Source organism: Rattus norvegicus, chromosome 1 (genome assembly GCF_036323735.1).
Source record: "Rattus norvegicus strain BN/NHsdMcwi chromosome 1, GRCr8, whole genome shotgun sequence".
Classification (NCBI taxonomy): Eukaryota; Metazoa; Chordata; class Mammalia; order Rodentia; family Muridae; genus Rattus; species Rattus norvegicus.
Window position 1 is genome coordinate 211,427,182 of NC_086019.1, and position 24,941 is coordinate 211,452,122.

Here is a 24,941-nt window from a genome sequence, read left to right on the forward strand (position 1 = left end):
CAAGGCATTTAAGCTAAGGATCTCAGCAGGTGAATGTTGTCTGTCAAACTGATGGGTTAAAGATGCCATTCAAGCTGCCCAGGGAGTAAGATGGTCCAAAAAAAGAGACATAGAATAAGAAAAAGCCTAGACAAAACACCAACACCATCAGAAGTAAGTGATAGGCAGAAAAGAAACAGAGAAGAAAGGACCATAGGAGTTGAAACAGAACCAAACAAACCAGTATGGAAACTATAGCAAAGAATCGTCATCAATGCCAAGAGGGGCAATAACTAGCAGCTAGAATAAAAATAGGATCATTGATGACCACTTTGTAAGGAGACTAGAGGAGTAAAAGCTATATACAGGTTGCAGTAAATTGATCGCATTAGGGACTGGGGAGATCGCTCAGTGGATAAAGTGCTTATTGTACAAACGTGAGGACCTGAGTTCAGATCCCCAGCAGCTGTGTAAACGCTAGGCATGGAGGCAAAATCACTGTTGCACTGAACAGGGGCATTGGCAGAGACAGGCAGATCCTCCAGCTCAACCAAAACTGAAAACTCCATGTTCAAGAAGAGATTTTCTCAAAAAGTAAAGTGGAGAGTAAGAGAGGAAGACATGGGGTTGGGAATTAGCTCAGTGGTAGAGCACTTGCCTAGGAAGCGCAAGGCCCTGGGTTCGGTCCGGAAAAAAAAGAACCAAAAAAAAAAAAAAAAAAAAAAAAGAGAGGAAGACACCTAGTGTGGACTTCTGACCTCCACACATACGTGAGCGAGCACATGTAGATAGAAATGTAGACGGTGCTGTTTTCTGATATGCAGTATGACTAGATTTGGGTGGGTGGGGGGAGACTGTATGCATATGTGTGTAATTAAATGGATCACACCAACTTCTACACTGATGTCTTTCAAACGGATTTTCTTATTCAGGTTACTCCAAACCCATGTGAAATTGACTAGCTAATATCTCCACATGACGCAAAGATACCTTAAATCCAAGGTTCCAAAATCAGAAGTCCCTCCCTTTAAACATGGTCATCCCTCCCTTCTTCTTCCTGCTCATTACGTCCTTCATGAGCCCCTTTCCTCCACAACATAGCTATATCAGATTCATTTCTATCCACCACTGACCAGTTCTCCCTAATTATGCAATTCTGTCCGCATTGCTACCCCGAGTTACAGCTTCTCTCTTCCCAGCTTCTTTTCCAAATGGTACCCTCTCCACCACCTCCCACACACCAGCTAACCTTTAGGAAAAATAAAGTCATCCATTTGATATCTTTGTTTTAACCCTTTAATAGCCTCCATGATACTGAAGGCTAAAAAAATAATCAAAATTCTTTAAATGCTATAGATATTTCTGTTAAAGGCCTAGCTCTGTCCTTTCCCATTTCAGTGATCTTGGTAAGGTGTTCTATCAGTGTCTCTATTTTCTTATCTGTGAAATGGGCTAATTGTCTATCTCTCCACATTCCTAAAAAAAAAAAAAATTAAAAGGGGGGCAGGCTGGAGTGGCTCGGGGTCTAAGAGCACTCCCTGCTCTTGCAGAGCATGAAGATTTGGTTCCCAGCTGCAACCTGGTAGCTCAGAATGATCTCTAACTCCAGTTCCAGGGAATCTAACACCCTCTGGCTTTGGTGGATACCAGGCACACATATAGTGGACATATATACACACAGGCAAAACACTCATGCATATAAAATAAAAAAAAAACCTTTTTAAAAAATTAAATAAGTTAGGTTTATATTCAGGAGGCAGAGGCAAGGGAATCCCAATAAGTTAGGGGCAGCTTGGTCTAGATTTCATAGTAATTTAGGTAATTCCAGGCTACCCAGGGCTACACAGTGGGACTCTGAAAGAAGAAGAGAAGGAGAGGGAGAAGGGTAGTGTAAAACCTCAAGAACTGGTCCCCAGTTGTTATGTTCGCGACTGGTATTACCAGTCCCGTTCTCTGGCTTGTCAGTGCTTCTCATTTCCAGTCTCAGTCCAATGACAAGAGTCTTCTTTCACCCTCTTTCACCGGGCTTCTGCTCTCTGCTAAACTGTCTTCTAGCGTCTGACGTTTCCCGCACAACGCTGACTGTACTTCGTGGTTGTGATGAGCAATCATTGATTACCGCCTGTGATCCCTGACAGAGGATCACAGATCCTCTGGGTCTGTGATCAAGACTGATATAGTTTGATGTAGTTGAAGAAGCAGAGCCTGTGGGTATGGATGTCGCAAGAAGACTGCACCTCAGAGTAGATTAGAAACCAAGCAAGCACAAGACCGCGGGTTCAGTTCTAACCGAGAGAAGAAGGAGGGGGAGAAGGTGGATGATGACAACATGAACAGGCCATCAACATTGCTTGCTTTTTTTTTTTTTCTTTTCTTTTACTGGATTTTTTCTATTTAGACTTCAAATGTTACATCTCCTTTCCCAGTTTCCCCTCCAGAAACCTCCTATCCTATCCCCCCTCCCCCTGCTTTTATGAGGGTGCTCCCCCACCCACTCCCTCCTGCCTCCCTGCCCTAGCATTCCCCTAAGCTGGGGCATCGAGCCTTCACAGGACCAAGGGCCTCTCCTCCCATTGATGCGGGACAGGGCTCCTCTGCTACATATGTGGCTGGAGTCATGGGTCCCTCCATGTGTACTCTTTGGTGTAGTTCCTGGGAGCTCTGGAGGGTCTGGTTGGTTGATGTTTTTGTTCTTCCTATGAGGTTGCAAAGCTCTTCAGCTCCTTCAGTCCTTTCTCTAACTCCTCCGTTGGAGACCCTGTTCTCAGTTCAATGGTTGGCTGCGAGTATCTGCCTCTATATTTGTCAGGCTCTGGCAGAGCCTCTCAGGAGACTGCTATATCAGGCTCCTGTTAGCATGCACTTCCTGGCATCCCCAATAATGTCTGGGTTTGGTGACTGTATGTGGGATGGATCCCCTGTGGGGCAGTCTCTGGATGGCCTTTCCTTCAGTCTCTGCTCCACACTTTGTCTCCGTCTTTCCTCCCTTGAGTATTTTGTTCCCCTTCTAAGAAGGACTGCTGGCTTTTTAAGCCCGCATTTAAATGCGTTTAAATGCTCACCAGGAGTGAGGGCCTTGAGGGTGTGGGAGGGAAGGAGATTTCCACCAGGAGCCAGAAGAATCATTTAGGGAAAGAATAGAGACACCTCTTCTGCACTGCAGAAAGCTGAAAATCCAGCCCCAGCTCTAGGCCGAGACCTTCCCGTGAACAGAGGTTAGCCTAAGCAGGAAACTTGAATCCTTTGAGCAGCTCAGCACTCTAGGTGGGTATCATTCCATTCACTCTGGCAACTCCCAGGAAAAGGAAGCAGAGGTTCTCTTTGTCATTGACTGTACTGATTCACTACAGTGAAAAAGAACAAGTTTCCAAAGCAACCCAGTGGCAGAGCTGAGAGAAGTGATCTCAGCATTCTGATTATTGAGCATGCTTCCTTTCCAAATTGGGAAACAGTACAGTAAAGTAGGACTCTGGTAAAATGATGACTGTTGTGGACAGAGTGCTTCCTATGGGTAGAAGACTGTTCTAGATCTTTACCTGTAATAATTCACTTGACCCTCACATCTTCTAGGTGAGGAAACCCAGTCACAAAGAAGCTAAGTACATCTCTAAGGTCATACCACAAAACCAGGTTTTAATTGTTTATTTATTTATTTAGAGACAAGTCTCACTTTGCAGCCCAGGCTGATCCTGTAACCTTCAAGCTTCAGCCTACTGAGTGCTTGGCTTACATGTGTGAACCACCACTCACAGTTCCCAACTAGATATTAATCTCAGGGCATCCAATTCCAGCACCAACGCTGCCTTCCCCCACCTCTCTGGTACTAGGGATTGAACTCAAGGCCTTGTGCATGCAAGGTCAGTGACCTACCACTGAGCTACCCCAGACCTCAAATCCATACTCTTTCTCTGAACAGACTAGGAATCAGAAGATAAGGAGTCTCTGCCATAAGTTAATTTGGTTAATTCAGACTTCCACTTAGGTGTCTGAATGTCATTTTGATTATTAATGAGTGAAAATTAGAATGCTTAGAGGTTTTTCAAAAGATTGTGCAATGTTGAAATGAAGAATTAATCTATAAAAACTATCCTTTAGTCAATCACAAGACCTAATATCACCCTTGCCTCCTCTAACCACCATCTAACAGGCTGTCTCTGAGACTTTCAGTTCCCAGAATGGTGAGCGGCAGAATGTGGTTTGCAGCTTGTTCGATGCTGAGCTGATTCCCGGCTCACCATCCATTTTAGTGTCTGTGGCCAGGTTTCCATGATGACCATTATGCACACCGTGGCACACCGTGGCCTATTCCTGAACATTCTGACTACTCTGACTCTGGGGACAGGAGAAGCGAGCTTACACTGCAGGAAGGAATGAGGCAATTTTCATTTTGTTCGTGGTTCTGGCTGGGCTGGAACTCCCATGTAGAGTAGGCTGGCTTTGAACTCAGGCATTTGCCTGCCTCTGCCTTCTTTCCGAACTCTGGGATTAAAGGTGTGGCACATTCTACACAAGTGACTTTTTAAAAATCATAAATACCCCAAAATACAGTTTACAGAAGGCTGAATTCCGGTTTAATGGTAGAATCTCAGATCTGATTAGCAGTCTAACAAAACTCCCCAGTCCTTCCCAACCCGTTTTATACATAGGGAAAACCAAGGCCAGATAGATGAAACAATACAACTGTTTGGTGGTGGTAGCAAGATTTTGTTTTACCCTGAATATTTTTTAAACTAAATTTAAACACAGTGATTTTACTTTGCGAAAATCATACCTGGGAAGTAGTGCCATTACATGTAGCTGTTTTAGTTATGCATACCTTTCCAGAAAGAAGCAAAATGCTAAAATTTGGTTAACGATATAGCTATTTTAATACCCTAAGCTCAATAATTCACTGAAAGAACATTCTTTTTGTTGCCCTTACTTGTCCATTTCAGACATTCCTAGTGTACAAAAGGGCCTATCTCTTCTCAGGAGTATATAACCCAAAGGCTCTCTACAAAATCCATCCTTTTTTTTCCCTTCTGGTTCCTCCCTGAGCTTAGTTAGCTCTCCAATCTGGAAGAACAGTACTTTCAGAGCTGGAGTGGGGGTGGGAGTGTCACATGACAAAACGCACTTTTAGCACCCACTGCTAGCACCCACTCTGCATTTGCTCTGATTTGGGCATATTTTCTTCCTCGCCTAAGCAGATAGCAGCTCACCTTGGTTAATGCCATTAAACCGTAGACCACTCAGCTGCTAATAAACCAGGAAGAAACCTAGCCGTGCCAGGACTAGAAATGTCCATCCCTGCCCCCAACCCCCTTAAGGCAGTGACTAGGCCAGAATTCTCCTGGTTGATAAATGAGAGGAGCTGAGGAGCCGCTGTGATGACGGTTCCGAGAATCTGATTTGTGAGAAGGCGAATCTCCAGGAGCACCATGGAGATGCTTTTGGAAAGCGGGCCAGCCTACCTGCCGGAAGGAGGACGAGAGAAAGGGGGAAAGGCAGAGAGAAACGCTTAAGCGAGATGGCCTGGAGGTGCCCAAAAGGGGACATTTGAAAAGGAAACGGAGGCCGCATCTCGGGGAAACCTCGGAGGTAAGTGACATTTAAAAGGATTGCGCATCCAGGCAAAGGCGCGACAGAGACAAAGGTGGAATGTCCAAACTGGGAAGAATAAGCCTGGTTAACTATGGGTGGTACCCAGACGCCCAAGGGTGTCGCGGGGCTAGCGAGGACCGGAAGGTGGGGGTCAAGCGGGGCGCCCACGCGGAAGACAGTGGGGGGTCGGGAACTACCGAAGGAGCGACAGTCCTGCATTTGCCCCGGGGAAGGTCAGAGACCCCCTACCGGAGAACCACTGCAGGAACCTAGAGGGGCCGCGGTTGCCATGGCGCCGGGTGGGGAGGGGGTGACTCGCGCCCCGCCCCAAGCCCCGCGGGGCCGCGAGCTCCAGATGGTCCCGGGCCTCCCGCGGGAGCCGGCGGCCTGCGGCAGGGGGAGGCTATTGTCCTCCTTCCGCGGCGCCGCAGTCCCGCCGCTCGCGCCCGCGCGCAGCCGCCACGCGCCCCGCGGCCGCCGGCCCCGCGCGCCCCCCGCGCCGCTAGCGCCCTGTGACAGCGCCCTCCTGCCGTGCGCCCTGGGCCACCCCGCCACCACCACCAGTAGCCTCCAGCAACCACCCTTCGCGTCTGGGCTGTGGGCGCGGCGACGACCTGTGCGCCCCCGCCAGCCGCGCTCCCGCTGCCCCGCAGGCGCTCCGCACCCAGGTAGGTGCAGCCGGCGCCCCGGCCCGCTTTGTCCGGGCCGGCAAGGAGGCGCGCTTTGTGCGGCCGCGTGTAGGCGGCGGGGGTCGGTCCTGGGAAGCTCAGGAGGGAGGATGCGATGCCCAGTGCCCGGGTCCTGTGCGGGACATCCAGGTATCCCTGTGAAGACTATGGGGGTCGAGGCTTGGGGCACGCGGACCTCTGTGGAGCGCAGAGAAGAGTCTGGAAGAGTTGGACTGGCAGACGCGCTCATGGATCGGGGTCGCCTGGGCTCGGAGCACTTCTGGCAGCGCATGTTTTTAGCGGTGCGTGGGTTCCTGCGGCGGACCGGCCAGTGCTGGTAGTGGGACTGGGGAGGCACTAGGTCTGCCTGGGGCCTGTGAATACTCAGCTTCATCTAGCTCCGCAGCTTGTTGGCAGCTGGCTATGGGGCTGCGTGGGCTTTTCCTCTCCACGGTGGTAGCTATAGCTCCATGCTGCTTTTTAGGGCTCTCGCTAATAAGAGAAGTGGACACGTTGGTGGAGATGGCTGTAGCTGCTTGAGAGGATAAAACCTCTCAAGGCAGTGAGGAAGAAGCGTTGTGTAAGGTGTTTCTGGGGCCCTGTACATTTATTTACGGGCCTGTAGATTCTGCCTGTCACATAACTACCCAGCAAGGCTGCCTGGCTGGCGTTCCAATTCAAGCTCCACATTCCATATACACCATCCACTTTGGCTCCAGCCTCCTGCACCCCAGGAGCCCATGACACTGCATGCTTGTCTAAGAATGCATCCTAACATGGTTTCTCTGTGGGCTGTTTCTCAGCTGTCTTCCCCCATTACAATTCCAATTTTGAGAGCCTGGGTTTGTAGGTATTGCCAGTCGATATCCACAGCCCCGTTTCTCTTGAAGGTGAAGAGAGAAGAGTGAGTTTCAGATGTGTATGTGTGCGCCTCAGCTTAAGCGTGGGGCAGCCTCTCGCTCGCTCGGCGTGTTGAGAGGAGCACAGGATGGAGTGGGGGAGTGAAGGAAAAGCTAAGATGGAGCTTAGATTTTTTTCCGGTAAAGAAACTGATGTCAGCTCAAGCTTAGGGACCGGGGGTGGTAAGTGAAGGGAAGTGAGTCTGAATAATTATGCCCTGGGTGAAGGATTTTTCATTTATTATTTTTTTTAGACCAGGTGATCTTCCTGCCGGTTTCTTGGGTGCCGAGATCACATGTGAGCAACACCATGCTCAGCCTAAATAGCAAATTCTAAAGGAGAAAATGAAAATCCCTGTGCCTTAAGCACAGTGCCCAAATTTCTCACTGCCTGGGGAAAGGCTGGGTTGTTTTTTTTTTCTCCCCCTCCTGTTCTTTCCCTGATGCATCTTTCTCTTGCTTTTTAAAGCACCCTAGGTTTTACTGTGACTCTTTTTTTCTCTTCCATGCCAATCCATCCATTTATCCTTTGAGTCAAATAAGATTTTTACTTTGCCAAAATCCCTGTCTGCCCTAATGTATTATTCACCCTCTGGTCATTTATTCAGCTTTGACTTCCAGAAGCTGTTAAGCCCTGCACTTCTTCCTCTAGTTGTCAGTTCAGTCTGATGAGTTCTCGGGCCGACTTCATCTGGCCTGGCTTGGGGCTCACTCCGGTCTGGAGTGAGAAGACGAATTTTATTTAGCTTGGGATAGGGCTTGCACCCATACACAGAAGCCACCCACAGACACACTCACTCCAGACACTTTGTGCCTTCTCAGCTCTCAGAGGTCCCTAAGCAGTCCCAGCTGCTTGCTTGTCATCTTTGGACATTAGTGGCCCTCCCTGGGAATGGAAGTCCCAGGCCCATTCCAGATGTGCCAAACCCGATCTGTTTCAGTGGCCCAGCACTCAGGTCATGTGGTTTGTAGTTGAGACTCCTTGGTCCATGCTAGTGCTTAGTCCTGAAAGTCCTCCAGCTGAGAAGCAGGTCGTTCCTCCTCCCATCTTCATTCTTCCCATGAGCCTCCTCTTCAACCCTAAGAGAGACATTGAATAAGAATTAGGGGGAATTCCTGTGATACCTCTTTATTGAATACCTGTTCTGCTGGACGCCCAGTACTCCAATTCTCAGGAAGTTGAAAGTGGAGCAAGCAGAGACACATAGACAACCAGTGGTCACAACTGTGGTAAGCACAGTTACAGCTTCGCGCTCAGTGCTAAATGAAGCACAGAGGAGGGAGGTAAAGAGTGGGGGAACTAGAAGGCAAGGCAGGGCAGGAAAGAGGGTTTCTGACTTTTCAAAACAGTGTCAGTGGAGGAAGGTGAGAGAGGGTCAGCTGCCTGCAGGACCAACCCATGGCTAAGCAGTCCTTACCCAGCAGTACTTGGGTGGGTGTAGGTTCCAGCAAAGACCTCTAGCCTGAAGCTATGGGAGCTAACAGTGTTCTCACACTAACCACATAAGCTTCTTGGGCCTGGCTGAGGTCAGTGGCTAAGAATGAGGGAATGCAGAACTGTGATCTGGATTAACAGTGGTGCCTCCCTTTTGCCAGAGTTCACAAATCCTTGGAGGAGAATGAAATTGAGGATTCTCCATCGAAGAGGGAGAAGAGGGAAGACAGTTACGTGGCTTGGGATTTGCTGGGTCTGTGAGCATGGAGATCCAGGTCATATGTAAGGGACAATCTATAGGAAGATTCAAGCAGAAAACCATAAGACTCTGGAGATGGTGTCTGTTAGAACACAAAAAATATATTGTGAGGATGATGGGGTGGCACAGAGCTGGAATGCTTGGAAACTGACCGTCAAGGCAGAGAGATAGGGCCTCAGAGCCATTGTCTTGAATAATTCCACCTAGTATTGTCCTTGTGATTTACTGGAATAAACCCTATGGAGGCTCAGCATAGTGGCCCTGGGGGTCTGTGACTTTGAGATCACCCGTGCAGTGTTAACTCTTCATCTGTGTCATGCCATGCTTGGAGATTCAGGTGCCAATGCATGTAAAGTCCTAACCTTGATCTGTGAGAACAGCATTCTAATGTTCTGTTTGTCATTTAGTGAGACCCTAGCTCCAGATGTTCTCCCCCAAAATTACAGAAGGCAAGACAGGACAGGAAACAGGGTTTCTGACTTTTCAAACCAGTGTCAGTCGAGGAAGGTGAGAGAGGGTCAGCTGCCTGCAAGACCAACCCGGGGCTAAGCAGTCCTTACCCAGCAGTACTTGGGTGAGCATAGGTTCCAGCAGACCTTCCCAGCATACATCCCTGGAGGGCCAGCCTAAACACTAGTGGGTTCTGGGAGGAGAAAAGGGGCGTGGTGGGGTCTGCAGAGAAGTTGGCAGCAGTTCCCTACCTAAGGGAATCCACTGGCAACAAACAAACAACAACAACATCATCATCAAAACACCCTGGGGGCTGGCTTCCTTAGGTTTGTAGGAGGTTTTTCCCTATAAAAGGAAAACAATAAAACTAATGAAGAAAACTGGGTGTCTTAATGGGAGTGTCTTTGCTGAAAGGCCTACCTTAGCTGAGCTGAGTGGCCTCTAGTTGGGAGACTTTAACTCCAAACACAATAGGGCTGAGGGCAGTGCTTCTGAGTCAGACTATAGTTTCTTATTCAAAACCCAAAGTATTAGGTGACTGGCTCAGGTCATGCCTGGCTTAGGTGCTGCTTGCTCAGGGTGATTCAACTCTGCCCTACAATTTAATTTTATATAAATATTTACAGAGCAAATCCAGTGACTCTATTGGTAGAAAATGATGGGAAAGGAGTCCTAGGCCTAAGGGAAACTTAAGTTCTGTCTGTAGTGTAGCAAAAGACCCAAATCTAGGGGCTGGAGACCTTTATTCTTTACAACTTGGCCTCCTTAGCTTTAACTGTCAATGTGATAAAGCCTTGTCATCTGACAGGAAAGCCTCCATTAAGGAATTGCCTGGAGCAGACTGGCCTGTGGGCGTGTCTGTGGGGGATTGTCCGGATTATTAATTGGTGTGAGAGGCCTCAGTCCACCGGAGGCCGCACCTCTCCCTGAGCAGCTGGTCCTGAGCTATAGCCCCCCCCCCCAAAAAAAAAAAGTAAGCAGGAGTTGCTGCCCTGACTTCCCTCAAGGATAGACTGAGGCTTGAAATTTATAAGACAAATAAATCCTCCCCTCAGTTGTTTTTGGTCAGAGGGCTTTATCACAACAACTGAAAGGAAACTAGAAATCACTTTCTTCATGCCACTCCCAGGGAAATCTGGTGTGAGCCAGGCTCAGTTCTTCAGAACCACAGTAGCCGAGTTCTCTGTGCCCGCGTGAGCACACCATCCTCTGCACCAAGGAGCTCACCACCCAGCCTTCTCCAGACCTCATGAGAAGTCTTTCTCCTTTCTTTCCAGGTCAGGTCTTGCCAAGGTCATAGTCCTTGCCTATGAGTTTAAAATGCCTGTGTTGAAGAGATATTGGGAAAGTGGAAAGTGTAGGATTTAGAGTTCTGTTAAAGTTTGCAACCCCCATTCCCTTGATTGGCTACTAAATGTTGTATTACACAAGAACTTTGAACCTAACAGACTTTCCAAAAAAAAAAATCTCCTGCAGCAAATGAAGCTCATTTGAGGACAGAGTGTATTTGCTTAAAGTTAAGGTCAGAACTGGCAAGCATGCGTGATCCAGATACCTGGCCATAGGAGGCTGAGTGCTAGTTCCTCAGGACACCACTAACAGGCTCTGGGATGGTCAGAGAGATGTTCTCTGTAACAGAGTCTGTGATCAAAGTAGGAAGGGGCTGAGTGGTCAAAAGCAGTGGTGGTTCTTTCAGAGGACCCAGGTTCAATTCCCAGCACCCGCATGGCAGCTCACAACCATCTGTGACTTCAGTTCCAGGGGATCCAGCATCCTCTTTTGGCCTCTCTGGGCACCAAGCAAACACACGGTACACACACACACACACACACACACACACACACACACACGCAACAAAACTTCCATATCCATAAAACAAAATGGAAAAACAGGGCGAGAAGCTCTTTTTAAAAGTCAGAAAGAATCGTGCTTCAAAAGCTAGCACTGTAGCTTCAAGCCACATTATCTTGAGCCAGTGGGTTAACAACAGCCGCAGCATGGCTGCTTCATCTCTGAGTCAGGGAAGGCCCTCTGCTCATGACTGACAGGGACATATAGCACAACTGACATCTGTTAAGAACTTAGAAAGCGGGGTTGGGGATTTAGCTCAGTGGTAGAGCGCTTGCCTAGCAAGCGCAAGGCCCTGGGTTCAGTCCCCAGCTCCGAAAAAAAGAAAAGAAAAAAAACTTAGAAAGCATTTTCTAAGAAACAAAAAAGGAACCCCAGAGGTAAGAACCATCCTGTGTCCCGTGAACACCTAGACATTTGGTCCCTGCCTGTCTCCATGCGGCCATTTTTATGTGTCTCTGGTAGATATCTCAGCTCTAGAGCAGATCTGGGTCTTTAATCTCCAGGAACCTGTAATGAAGAATCAGAACAAGAGTAGAGCTGGAGACCGAAAACATTATTTTCTGTTTACTACCCAAGGGGACTCATAGCTACTGTGTGTATTACCCTAAGACCTATGCTTCCTTCAGCATACCTGCTCTGCCCTATGGAACTCTGCCTATGGTCCTTGAAGCCCTACCGGGCACTGTCTGTCTGTCTGCCTGTCTGCCTGTCTGCCTGTCTGCCTGTCTGCCTGTCTGCCTGCCTGCCTGCCTTCCTGCCTTCCTTCCTTCCTTCCTCCTTCCTTCCTTCCTTCCTTCCTTCCTTCCTTCCTTCCTGTGCGGCTATCTCTCCTTGTTCCTGTCTAGCCACTCCCTCAGGGTGGCTTCCCACTGGGGGGCTGATTTTCACCAACAAAAGAAGGCTACTCAGCCATAAACTCTGGCCCCAGCAAAGCAAAGCAGAGTTAGAGCTAGCAGACGGAAGCGCATGATAACCCAGGCGTGGCTGTGCACACCTTCAGCCCCAGCACGCGGGAGACAGGCAGGGTTAAGTTTAAGGTCAGCCTGGTCTATAAAGCAAGTTCCAGGACAGGTATAGCTACAGAGAGAAACCCTGTCTTGAAAAACCCAAACAAACAAACAAACAAGAAGAAAGGCCTGATGAGTGAAGGCTCGGCCTCCCCGGCTCCTCACCAGCCACGTGTTTTTGTAGGAACAGGAAGCCACCCACCACCATGAGCAGCACCCTGTCACCCACTGACTTCGACAGCTTGGAGATCCAGGGCCAGTACAGTGACATCAACAACCGCTGGGACCTGCCCGACTCAGATTGGGACAATGACAGCAGTTCAGCCCGCCTCTTTGAGAGGTCCAGAATTAAGGCCCTGGCAGGTAAGGAGGGGCAGGGAGGTGAAGAAAGAGATTGGTAGGGGTGGGTTTATGAGCTTGGGATGCAGAACCTTTTGTCTTTATGGGAAGATTTACTGTGTTTTCTAAGCTGCTGCTCTGAAGAAACAGATACAGACCCCTGGTCACCAGATTCCAACCTCAAGGGGAAACTTCATGCAGTGTACAACACCCCCTAGCTGCCTTCTCCCCTAGCCTAGAGATGCCACACAGGTTAACCCCTGGAAGGAGTCAGCCGGAAGGATGAGCTTAGCTTCATGACCTTAGCCCCACTTCAGATCTCTGTCCCTGCAGCGCTTTGCCTTATTACTCCAGTTGTCATTTCTGTCCCCATCCACCACTCCCTCACCTTCCCTTATTTCTGCTGTCATTTCCCACACCTGTTCCCCTCCTGGCCCATTATCTTCCTGGCGCTCTCCTGCCCCCTCCTACCTGCTGCCTGTTACTCCAGTTCTGTTATTTACCTGTTCCCTGAAGCAGTTCTCTCAGCAGCTGCCCTCTCATTCTCTCAGGGCTTGTGCTCCACCACTCCCCTCGGCCCCTGCCCTCCCCTGTGGCCAGGGCTCTCCCCTTAGCTGAGCTGGGACAAACAAACCAGTCTGACAGGCCTCCTGCATGGGGGTGGAGGGGTAGTGGTCATAGCAACAGGAGTGCAGCTGCCACCCGACACCACCACCAGCCAGTGGCTGTTTTGGGATTGAGTCACCTACACACCCTAAGGCCACCCACCCAGGCCACCTTCCACATTCATCCCTCCCACTGACCTGCCCATGGCCTAGCCAGTTCCAATATGAAAGCTCATTACTTCCACTTAAGGAGTGATTTCCCGGTGTGCAGCTCCCAGCCGAAGAGATTTGGAGGCCTAGATGATTTTATTTTTTTTTACAAATATCGGTTCTCAAGAAGATGAACTTCAGAATCTTTAGACATGTAGTCCGGAAACTCATGATTCTTAAAGACTTTCCCAGGAAGCTATAGTCAGCCAGCCCAGGTTCAGACAATGGTTCCAGCTTGTTGGGTTCATGGATCACTTTCTTCTGGTATCTTCCTAATGGGGCCTGAAGGTCGGCTGAGGAAATACTCATTAGTACTTCAGTAGCTCAGGGAAGACAGAAAACGCGGGCATGGAAAATGTCAATTCTGTCAGAGAAGTGAGTCTGGTACCCTGGGTGTAGATTCACGTACTCTCTATCAACTGTCACTGATGTTAGGGTGCACATGCTACCCAAAACTTTCATGGTATCTGCAATGACACGTACCTCCCAGAACTGTCACTGTGTCTGTACAGGTCACATGCCAACCAATGTGATCCTGATATCTATGTGCACATGCTACATGCCACCCAATAAACTTGCCAGGTCTAGTTCATATGACAGGTGCTACCCAAAACTCTCACCATGTCTGTGAGTATGCCACATGTCACCCAGGACTGCCTGAGCATTTGACATATACTTCCCCAATATTGTCAAACTCTGCACATACGGCCCGGGCCAATCAGAACTGTCACAGTGCACGCTCACACCAGTGCGCACACATTCTGTGCTTTCATTGAGTATTTATTCCCCTGAAGAGGCATCTGTGAATGGGCATTGCTTTGTACAGTGCCATTCACTCAGTAGGTGCCAAATAAACCCTAAATAATTAAAGACGAGGAGGAACAAATGTGGGCTGAGAGTGGCGGAAGCTGAGGCCCAAGAAGAGGGAGGAAGGGCACCTGGTAGCAATGCCCAGTATTAGGGGCACCTGATAGACATACCCAGTATTAGGGGCACCTGATAGACATACCCAGTATTAGGGGCACCTGATAGCATGCCCAGTATTAGGGGACACCTGACAGCAGCATGCCCAGTATTAGGGGCACCTGATAGCATGCCCAGTATTAGGGTCTACAGGGGCTGGGATATTGACCAGGGAACCTGGTGGGCAGCCGGAAAAGAGCTGGTACTGGAGGACAGTCACAGTACTTACTCCCCAGAGGAGGCCATAGAAGTCAACACTTGGCTTCTGTTCCAGAATCTCCTTGTTTCCGTGTTTCTCTGCTCTCAGGGCTGAGATCAAAGCTCAGGGGTCCTGGAACAAGCCCACCTAGAGATGCCCAGAGAGGCTGGCCCACCTGCAGACCTTCTGAAAGCAGGAGTTTGCTTTGGGGCCTCCTCTGGCAGGTTTTCCCTGGTCTTGGGCAACTAGTAGCCTGACGAACAGGTCTCTGGGTGCTGGCAACTCCCTCCTCCGCCCCTGCAGGGCCTGGCCACGCCCCAACTGGCTCCGCCTCCTAAGCAGACTGCCCCTCCCCCGCCACTGTCCGACCTGTTTGTCTGGAGCTGCCTCTGTCTCCTCTCCCTACAACCAGGTGTGCCCCACTCACTGTCTCAGAAGCTGAGGCATCCCATAACTTTTTCCCCCACTCCTTGAAACTCCCAGCATCCTTGAAACCACTCCACCCACCGGGTACGGAGGAAGCCTTTTTCTGGAGCCCCCAGCACAGGCTCAGGGGATACATACTCAAGGCCCTGCCCGGGCAGGAGAGCATGGACTCTGGGCCACAGGCTGAGTAGGAGGCAGTAGGCACCATGAGTACAAACGGAGCGGGCAGGGTACATGGAAATGGCCTGAACGGGGCTGGTGAGTTTTACTATGAGGCTGTGGAAGGGTCTCAAAACCCTGGAGGCATCCTGCTCTCACCAGCTGCCTTCATCAATCCTGCTCAGTATGCCAGTGTGCTGGAAGGACGATTCAAACAGCTTCAAGGTGAGTTTCCCTGGGCAGAGGGAAGCCTGTTGTGCCAAAGGGGCCCAACCTGGGGCAGGAAGAGCTAGCAGACCCAGAACCCATGCCTGCCGCTTTCTGTGACTCAAATGTTTATGTTGAGGGACAACGTGGTGAAGCTTAGAGGGAATCACTAAAGGTAGCCAGAGAATCCAGGCATGTGGACAACTGGAATCCCACTGTATGAGACTGGGGGTGGGAGACAGGGTGCCATAAGGGGTGTGACCTTGAGGTGCCCTGCTGGGTACAAAGGTGGTGTGGATGGAGGGTTAATATTTTCAGCTAGAGAGGCCACAGCACTCTCCTGGCAGCTCACCCCTCATGGATTGCCCATGCTTGCCTTGTTAAGGAACAGGAGAAGGGCAGTAGCCCAGAGGCCTAGGACCTAGGCTTTTCTGTGTTTTCCTGGGCTTCTAAATGGGTGTGAAGGGAGGCCGTGTGGAGAATGGGAGAGCATGTGTTGTACGCACAGGTCCCATAGATGCCTGAACAAGAATGTTCATCTTGGCCCAAATAAGTTTATGTCATGGTATGTGTGTTTAGGGATGCGGTAGGTGTCTTGTGGTGCTACACTTTGGTGGCCTGATTTACCAGGTCTTTCTAGGTACACTTTCCATTTTTGCTCTACCTGTGTGCCTCACACCAGTGGGCTGGGTGTCAGGGAGGTCTCCCTGTATTCAGTAATGTCTAGATGACTTAAGCTGTCTTCAAGTCATATAGGGTCTGGAGATCCTAAAAGGGGCCCAGAGTTGTCATGGGTGATTAGGACCCCGGATTTAGCATCGGCACAGGAATTGGAGATGAGGAAGTCAGGAATAGACTTGGGTGCGTGGTTGTTCTATGGGGGAGGTGCACGGGAATGTGAAATTAAGGGATGAGTCTAAATTTCTGAGGTGCTGGAGCTGAGGTGGGGACAAACAGAACTCTACACACTTCCAACTTGGGCTGGGTCCTTAACTTGGGACTCTCAACTGGCAGGAATCCTGGCCTCCAAAGTAGTTTACAGTACAGAGCATATGCCTTCCTTCTACATTTACAAAGTCTGTAACCATCAGTTTCCTGTGCAACCTGACAGCATAGCATTCCCTTGTCAGGAGCGCCCCTGGGATGAGGTTATCCTACCTTGTCTGCTCTGCCTCTTTTGAAGGTTGGCACTCAACTCTCGCCAAACTGTTCCATTGAACTTGCAAACCCCCCCCCTTTTTTTTGTTCTTTTGTTTTTGTTTGAGATGGGATCTCACTGCTAGCTGGTCTGGCATTCAGAGATCTTCCTGCCTAGGCTTCCCGAGACTAAAGGCATGTGTCACCATGCCGGGTGTAAATTCTTATAAATTATTTCTTAATCTTGGGGTACTGGTGTTCTAGACTTAGATCCTCTACAGCTAACTGTGCAACTCTACCTGGGGGTAGGAATAGCTTACCTTTATGTACATGACCAGGGCTTTAAAGACCTACACAGCCTCCACTGAGGCTATCTGTGAGATCTGCTGCCATATTTACAGGCTACACCTTCTCCCAGTCCACACCTGAAACAGAAGGAGGGTGTGGCCTAGTCCGAAGCTCCTCCAGTAGGGAGCCATGTTGCACTGGGCATCCGCTAGATGTATCTCACTTAATTGCCTCAGTGACCCAATAAAGTAGGAAGTGACATGCTCATCCAACAAATGGAGAAACCAAGGCACTGAGTAAGCCGCCCAGTATTTCAATACTACCACAGCATGAAGCCTAATCCCAGACTCTCCTTTCCCCTGGGCAGTTTCCTTTATACTTCTCCCCCTCTCCCTCCCCCTCCCCCTCCCCTCCTTTCCTTCCCCCTCCTCCTCTCCCTTCTCCTCCTCCTCTCTTCCACCTCCCCTCCTCCTTCTTCATTTTTGGTTTTTCGAGACAGGGTTTCTCTGTTTAGCCCTGTCTGTCCTTAAACTTACTTTGTGTACCAGGCTGGCCTCGAGGTATAAGGTAGAGATCCACCTACCTTAGCCTCTGGAGCACTGGGATTAAAGACGGGACCCACCATTGCCCAGTTCCATCCTGTCTTTCGTGTGTCTTGCTTTACTTCTCCTTTTGCTCATGAGCCCATCCCTGTGTTTTCTATTCTGAATTGGATAGATTACTGGGTTACCCTGCTGACCTCAGCTGTCACTTCCGCTCTCTCAGGCATCCCGATTACCCCATCCTATACCCTGCCCATTGGTGTTTCAGAGCAGGCATACTGTCCTTGGAGGACAGAAATGACTCCTTGTTGCCACTGCAGATGAGCGAGAAGCCGTGCAGAAGAAAACCTTCACCAAGTGGGTGAACTCCCACCTGGCCCGGGTGACATGCCGGGTGGGAGACCTGTACAGCGACCTGCGGGACGGGCGCAACCTCCTGAGGCTCCTGGAGGTGCTCTCGGGAGAGACCCTGGTGAGCCGGTGGAAGAGGGAGGGAGCCTCAGAGACTGGCCAAGGGAACAAGCCATTGGGGGGGCGGGACATAGGAAGCAGAGCAAAACACCAGGGCTCCTCTGCCCAGAGGATGGTCTCATTCCAAGGGGCTTTGCTACATGGAGAAACAGGAACAGTGACCCTATTGAAAATGTTTCCTCTCCCACCCACTCGGAGTGCAATTAATTCCCTGGGGAATCTTAATCTGCCCAAGCCTCATCTGTAACCTTGTCTGGGCTCCTTGACCACTGCGCTGACCCTGTGATCCCTGAGGGAGATAATGGGAGGTATGGGGCAGGGTGCTGAAAAAAGTCGTGTCTCATGCACCCTCCTGTCCCCTGACAGCCAAAACCCACCAAGGGCCGGATGCGGATTCACTGCCTGGAGAATGTCGACAAAGCACTGCAGTTCCTGAAGGAGCAGAAGGTGCACCTGGAAAACATGGGCTCCCACGACATTGTGGATGGGAACCACCGTCTGACCCTTGGGCTAGTGTGGACCATCATCCTCCGATTTCAGGTATCCTCCAAGTGGTGTCTGAGGTGTAAATTGGGCACGAACCAGTGTTTTACCCTCACACTGTTACTGATGTCCATGACAAGATAAATACAGAGACTGAGGTGCTGGAGGGACGACTCAGCAGTCAAGAGCAACGTAACGGCTCCTCTTCCAGAGGACCCGGGTTTGGTTCCCGGTACCCATATGGTAGCTCACAACTACCTATAACTCAAGTTCGAGACGCCATCTTATGGCCTGTGTGAACATCAGGCACATGTGTGGTACACAAATAAACATTCAGGCAAAATACCCATCCACGTAAAAATAAAAGAATAAATAAACCTTAGAAATTGTACATCTAAACCAGGAGGTGGTGCATGCCTTTAATCCCAGCACTTGGGAGACAGAGGCAGATGGATCTCTGTGAGTTGGAGGCTATCCTGGTCTACGGATGGAGTTCCAGAACAGCCAGGGCTATACAGAGAAACTCTGTTTCAAAAACAAAAGGAAAAAAAAATCGAGCATCTAGAACTTTCTCTGTCAGTTTGCCTTTGCATCTGACCTGGGGTCTTGTCACTTTCCATATACTCAGTGCCATGTCAGTTCCTTGAATGGAACCTCTCCTATCCCAGTTGACCTCTAAGCAGAGCTCTTTCAGCTCCACCTTTGAAAGCCACCTCTCAGAGAACATTCATTCACAGGCCAGTATTCTCCACAGAACCAGCTCCCCTCACTTGTAGGCACTTCCACTACATTGATATCCCACCTCAGATCTACTGGACCCAATAATGCACATCACTAGCCCAGGATATGAGGGCCCAGGTCTGACCCCATCACACAGCATTCCTAAAGGCCAGTTTTCCGTGATTCTCTTTGAGAATTATACCACAGCACCCACTAGGGAATGAAGGTCCTGCTTACTACTTTCTTAGATCCAAGACATCAGTGTGGAGACAGAAGACAACAAGGAGAAGAAGTCAGCCAAGGATGCCCTGCTGCTGTGGTGCCAGATGAAGACTGCAGGGTGAGAGGCCCAGGAGTGTGGGCATAGGGAATGACCTTGCCCAGACTGGACAGTACAGGAGGGATGGGCGCTAGGCTTCACAGCCTGAGCCCTGCCGTGTATCACAGAGCATCCGCTGCTTTTTTCCTGGTCTTCTTTTATAGGTATCCCAATGTCAATGTGCACAACTTTACCACCAGTTGGAGAGATGGGCTGGCCTTTAATGCCATTGTGCACAAACACCGGTAAGAAGGCGAGGTTACTGAACACATGGGTTAATGGCCCAGGGGCACACAGCTAGGCCAGGAGAGTGGCTGAGCTATAGCATAGCCATAGAGGGAAAAACAAATGAAGGAAGATCCCAGTCCTTGGGAAGCAGAAGTAGAATAGTAAATTCAATTCCAGTTTGGTCTCATAGAGAGTTCCAGGCCAGTCAAGGCTACATAGGAGGGACCCTGTCTCAAAAAGAACCAAGGAAAAAAGACTGTGGGAGAGGAGCCAGGGATATGCGCTGTACCATGGGTGGGCTTGGGGTATTTCCAACCAGGAACAAATCTGCTTTTTTATTCTTTAGGCACAGACATGCTTTTGATGTTTTCTGTGTCCCTCCCCAACCCCCAGGCCAGACCTGTTGGATTTTGAGTCCCTGAAGAAGTGTAACGCACACTACAATCTGCAGAATGCTTTCAATCTGGCTGAAAAGGAACTTGGCCTGACGAAGCTCCTGGATCCTGAAGGTGGGCCAGCACCCTGCCTGACAGCTGTAGGGAAGGCAGAGGCAAATTGGTGGTTGCTAGGGGAGGGCCAGCAGCAGCCGAGGGGTGCAAATGTTCTGGAATGAGGTAGTAGCAATGGTTTCCATAGCCTGGCATAGACTCCAAGCAGCTTGAACGATATACTTTTAAAGGATAACTTTTATGGTAAGAAAGTTGTGTCTCGAAAATAGAAAGTGCCCATGTGGTGCCTGTACTGCAATCCCAGCACTCAGCAGGAGGGTTAGGAAGTTAAGCCCAGCCTTGCTATAGAGCAAGTTCGAGGCCAGCCTGGGTTACACGAGACTCTACTTCAAACCAAAGGGAGCCCTGCCTCAGAGAGAGTTCTGGCTGTAGGTTCTGCCTCAGCCCAGAGCATCTGTATGGCTTCGAACCAGTCGCTTTGCCTACCTACTAGGGCTGGGAATGAAACGCAGAGGTAAAGTGATCATCATGCATGCTCTAGCACCACAAAAATAAGTAAAAATTTGAAAAGGAGGGCTAGAGAGATGGCTCAGCGGTTAAGAGCCCCGACTGCTCTTCCAGAGGTCCTGAGTTCAATTCCCAGCAACCACATGGTGGCTCACAACCATCTGTAAAGAGATCCGATGCCCTCTTCTGGTGTATCTGAAGACAGCTACAGTGTACTTATATATAATAAATGAATAAATCTTTAAAAAAATTTTTTTTGAAAAGGAAAATGAGAGGACTTTGGTTCTCATGATCTCTCATGATTTACTCAAAAATTCTAGGGTTTTTAGTTTAGTTATACGACCTTTGGTTCTAAGAATGAGCCTATGGTCAGATACCCCTGCTGACTGCCTTCAGGGGCGCTAAGGTTAAAGATTCTTACTTTTGTACCTGGTGCTGTACTACACTTGACAGCCCTTACTTGTCCTGACAACACCCCTGTGACATTGTCCTCAGTTTACGGAAGAGATGGGGCCTTTTATAGGTCAGGTGACCTGCTGAAGGGCATCAGGTGACCTGCTGAAGGGCATGTACCTGTTATAGCTGAGGTTCAGGTTCAGCCCAGCTCTGGAGCCTGTTTCCCCGGCCGCCTCTGCAGGGCAGAGCAATCTGGGTGCAACCAGAAAAGGGCAGAGAGCCAGCCCACAAGCCCCTGTTGGAAGTGTTCCTTTTTAGCATGTCTGGCTTGTTTAATTCTTTCTCCCTGATTTTTATCCCCCCAGTAGCCCTGTCTCCTGGCCCTTAGTTCAGAATGAACAATATGACACCCAGTTGTCACTCAGTGTCTTGGCTGCTTAGACACAGAGTGAGGCTAAGTGCAAAGCTCCTTGGAGAAAGTTTGCAAAGCACAGCTGTTCTGCAGAACTCGGGAGCAAAGTGAAGGGTCCTGTGACTTCAGGAGCTCCAGCTTGCTTGGGTGTTTTCTGAAAGCTGTGAGGGGCTTCCAGTCCCATAGTCTGGCCTTTGAGAGGAGGAATCTGTGGCCCAAGTCCAACAGCTCAGGGATGCCAAGTCCTCGACAGCTGTGGTTGAGTGGAGGGAATGCCAGGTCTGAAGGGTACTTACCCCCTTGGCTATACCCATGGCTGGACTTTGGGAGCCAGATCTGTCCCTGCTGTGCTGCACCCAGCCAGACTCAGGAGGCTTAGCTTACAATGGCTGTCCCAATGTCCCTCAACCCACTAACTCTTTAGACATTTCTCTAGCCTAGGGGTCCGTGATCCACCACCTGGGAGTGGTATTGTATTCTTTGCTTGCTTTTCGTTATAAACAGCCAGCTTTACTGTATGTTAAGTATTCTGGGTAAAATGTCACCTGGGCTTTTCTCCCTCCCCCTCCCCTCTGCTTAGCAGGCCCTTACCATATCCAAGAGGCATTTGGAATGATTCAGTTGTTACTTGGCTCTAAAGCACAGGTTCTCAACCTGTGGGTTCGACCCTTTCACAGGGGTCGCAAATCTGATATCCCTCATATCAGATAAGCACATTATGATTCATAGCAGCAATGAAAATAATTTTATGGTTGGAGATCACCGTAACCTGAGGAACTGCATTTCGTTTTCGCATTTCAAGACAAGGTTTCTCTGTGTGGCTCTGGCTGTCCTGGAACTCATTCTGTAGATTAGGCTGGCCTCAAACTCAGATAACTGCCTGCCTCTGCCTCCTGAGTGCTGGGATTAAAGGTGTGGCTAACACTGCCCAGTGTGAGGAACTGCCCAGTGTGTGTATCAAAGAATATTAGGAAGGTTGAGAACCACTGCTCTAAAGGTATCTGAAAAGATGGGTCAGCTCTGGAGGGCTGGGGGCCCTTGGCATGAGGTGAGTGGGTCAGGTTTTGGGCTACTTCTGGAAGGGAGGCAGGTGTGTGATGTCCGCCTCACCCAGGTCCTTTTCCTCAGATGTGAACGTAGACCAACCCGATGAGAAGTCCATCATCACCTACGTGGCCACTTACTACCACTACTTCTCGAAGATGAAGGCCCTGGCTGTGGAAGGCAAAAGGATTGGCAAGGTACCTGTGAGACAGCGGCGTAGGGCCAGAGGAGGCCTGGTGTAGGGCTTACTCCTAAAATGGGACTGGGCAGAGCCATCGCCCTGGGTGAGTTACCCACCTGCCTGGCTCCTGTCCCACAGGTCCTGGACCATGCCATGGAGGCAGAACACCTGGTAGAGAAATATGAGTCCCTGGCCTCTGAACTGCTGCAGTGGATCGAGCAAACGATTGTGACCCTCAATGACCGACAGCTGGCCAACTCCCTGAGTGGCGTCCAGAACCAGCTGCAGTCTTTCAATTCCTACCGCACGGTGGAGAAGCCACCCAAGTAGGTGTCCCCTGGGCCCCACCCTGCCAGAGCATGCCTGCCCAGAGCTGTGCTCACTTGAGAGAAAGCCTAAATGAGGGCAGCTTTTTGGGAGGGACACTTGGTAGCGCAGAAGTGCAGCCAAGGCTTAAGTTTCCCTCCTCTCAAAGTGCTGGAAGCATCCAAGCAGCATGCTTGTTCCAAAACACATTTTCTAATGACTAGCCATTTTCCAAAAGCATGCCATGGAAGAATGATTGCCGTGGCGTGTCGAGTCAGTGAAACCCATCAGATAAAGATTACTGGTTGTGAGCCAGCCACTGTGGCTGCACCTGCGAATTCCAGCACTTGGGAGTCTGAGGCAGGAAGATTTTGCTGTGAGTTCTGAGGCCAGCCATAGTGAGTGCCAACCTGGGCATCGGAGAAAGTTCTGCAGAGGGGGTGGAGATGAGGGTGGGGGATATAGACAGACAGACAGACAGACAGACAGACAGACAGACAGACATATAGACAAGCTGGGGCCATGCAACAGTGTAGTGTCAGTGTAGGAATAGACAGGACTGGACCTGATAGGCAAGTCAGCAGCTAGTAGTATATGGTGTGGCCGACAGCGTGAGCACCACAAAGATAATTAGATAATTGTTTCTTCATGTATAAGATGGCTGTTAGCAATGCTATATAGTACAGGCAAGGGCGTGCGTGAGTGTGTGTGCATGCCTGTGCGCGTGTGCTTGTGTGTTTGCATTTGTGTGTCTTTTGCCTGGAAAATACTCTTCGGGGCATCCAGCAAAGATGAAATCTCAAGGACACTCTAACATGACCTTTGTAATGTAGGAAAAATAAGTCATGTTCACGCAGCAACCAACAGAAGATAGTAGCCCCCAAATGACAGGAAAAGGTTGCCACAGTCGAAGAAGTAGGCTACAAGCTCTTCACAAGCCACAGCAAAGTTATAAGAATCCAAGTTTAAAGTCCCTGAGTTCAAATCCTGGCTCTGCCACCCTACTGTTGTGAGGTGGAGAACTTGTAGAGCTTGTTCGTCTTTAGTTTCCTCCTCTGGAAAACAGAGGAGAGAACAGAGACTGTGATGGGAAGTTACCATGTGCAAAGTGCTGAGAAGGGGCGAGAGCCAAGGCCCTGGTCACGGCCACTCTGTTGGTCACTGAGCTCTGGTTACTGTAGCTCCCTGTAGTGCTTGAATGGAAACAACAGCCACCGTTTCCATAGAGCTTTTGGCTACTTTAAAATGATGTTCCTGCTGAGCATGGAGTTGAGGCTTATGGTCCAGACTACGCAGAAAGCTGAGACAGGAGGGTCACAAGCTCAAGTTCAAAGCCAACCTGGGTAACTTAGTGAGACCTTTGATGAGACAGAAAGTTCCCTTAAAGAGGTGCAGATGTACTCAGTGGTAGAGCATGTGCTTAGCATGCATGAGGCCCTGACCTGTAGTTAGTGAGTGAGTAAGTAGTGGATGGATGGATGGATGGATGGATGGATGGATGGATGGATGGATGGACAGACAGATAGATAATGTTCTTAAGCCAAGCATAGTGATGCTAACCTAAACTTAAACCTCTAAAGGTTGAGGCAGGGGGATTATGAGTTGAAGGCTAGCCTGGGCTACCTAGCAAGACCTCTGCCCCCAAAAGAAAGAGAAGCAAAGTGTGGGTGGGACACAATTTTAATCCCAGCCCTCAGAGGGAAGCACATTTATGAGATCAGGGCCAGCCTGGTCTACATAGTTACAAAAACAAAAACAAAAAAGAAGCGTGTCCTTTTGGCTTACCTGCTAGTGTTTGGTTTTTTTTCGCTTTCACACGAAAAGCTTGTATTGCCTCCATGAGAAGAAAAGCAGCATGGATATTCTGTGCCATAGAGTTGAGGCTTCGGGTCCCCTGTAGTCTTTGCCTCTGATCCCTCTGATCTCAACTCGACTTCTTCTGCAGGTTCACAGAGAAAGGGAACTTGGAGGTGTTGCTCTTCACCATCCAGAGTAAGCTGCGGGCCAACAACCAGAAAGTCTACACACCACGCGAAGGCCGGCTCATCTCGGACATCAACAAGGTCCATGCCTCCCTTAATTTAACATCCACAGATGGCCATGTTTGGCTTGTGTACTTCTCATGCCTCTCGTGACCTGGGGCCTTCTTGACCTCCACCAAGCCCTTGCCCTGCTGCCCACACGCCCAGACCTGACTCTGCTATCCTCTCATATGATTG

The 24,941-nt window shown here is 49.7% G+C and overlaps 2 protein-coding genes across 6 annotated transcripts in view; one reads left to right on the plus strand and one right to left on the minus strand.

Annotated features, from left to right (window-relative positions):
- Positions 1-1,696: 1,696 nt before the first annotated feature.
- Positions 1,697-24,671, minus strand: LOC102553046 (uncharacterized). Of its 2 annotated transcripts, none has more exons than XM_039101326.2 (2): positions 24,508-24,671; positions 1,697-8,209 (listed from the first exon to the last, which is right to left on the minus strand). In XM_039101326.2, the coding sequence occupies exon 2, from the start codon at positions 6,622-6,624 to the stop codon at positions 5,797-5,799; it is 828 nt and encodes a 275-aa protein (XP_038957254.1). In that variant the 5' UTR covers positions 6,625-8,209; positions 24,508-24,671; the 3' UTR covers positions 1,697-5,796. The 2 variants fall into 2 exon arrangements, with proteins under 2 accessions (XP_038957254.1, XP_038957253.1); XM_039101325.2 differs by lacking the exon at positions 24,508-24,671 and adding an exon at positions 14,478-14,616.
- Positions 5,192-24,941, plus strand: part of Sptbn2 (spectrin, beta, non-erythrocytic 2) — a 40,644-nt gene continuing 20,894 nt past the window's right edge. Inside the window, exons 1-10 of one of the 4 annotated variants that reach the window (NM_019167.2) lie at positions 5,192-5,559; positions 12,316-12,494; positions 17,527-17,678; positions 18,044-18,217; positions 19,129-19,220; positions 19,364-19,444; positions 19,821-19,936; positions 22,320-22,432; positions 22,555-22,742; positions 24,668-24,785. In NM_019167.2, coding sequence (NP_062040.2) covers positions 12,338-12,494; positions 17,527-17,678; positions 18,044-18,217; positions 19,129-19,220; positions 19,364-19,444; positions 19,821-19,936; positions 22,320-22,432; positions 22,555-22,742; positions 24,668-24,785 — 1,191 coding nt within the window. In that variant the 5' untranslated portion in view covers positions 5,192-5,559; positions 12,316-12,337. Of the gene's footprint in view, positions 5,560-6,096; positions 6,231-12,315; positions 12,495-12,596; positions 15,258-17,526; positions 17,679-18,043; positions 18,218-19,128; positions 19,221-19,363; positions 19,445-19,820; positions 19,937-22,319; positions 22,433-22,554; positions 22,743-24,667; positions 24,786-24,941 lie in introns of those variants that run through there. The other 3 variants (XM_008760094.4, XM_039103158.2, XM_008760092.4) reach the window with 3 other exon arrangements.

Bases quoted from the DNA above. Each gene is read 5' to 3' on its own strand.
- LOC102553046 (XM_039101326.2), bottom strand. From the start codon at position 6,624: ATGAAGCTGAGTATTCACAGGCCCCAGGCAGACCTAGTGCCTCCCCAG.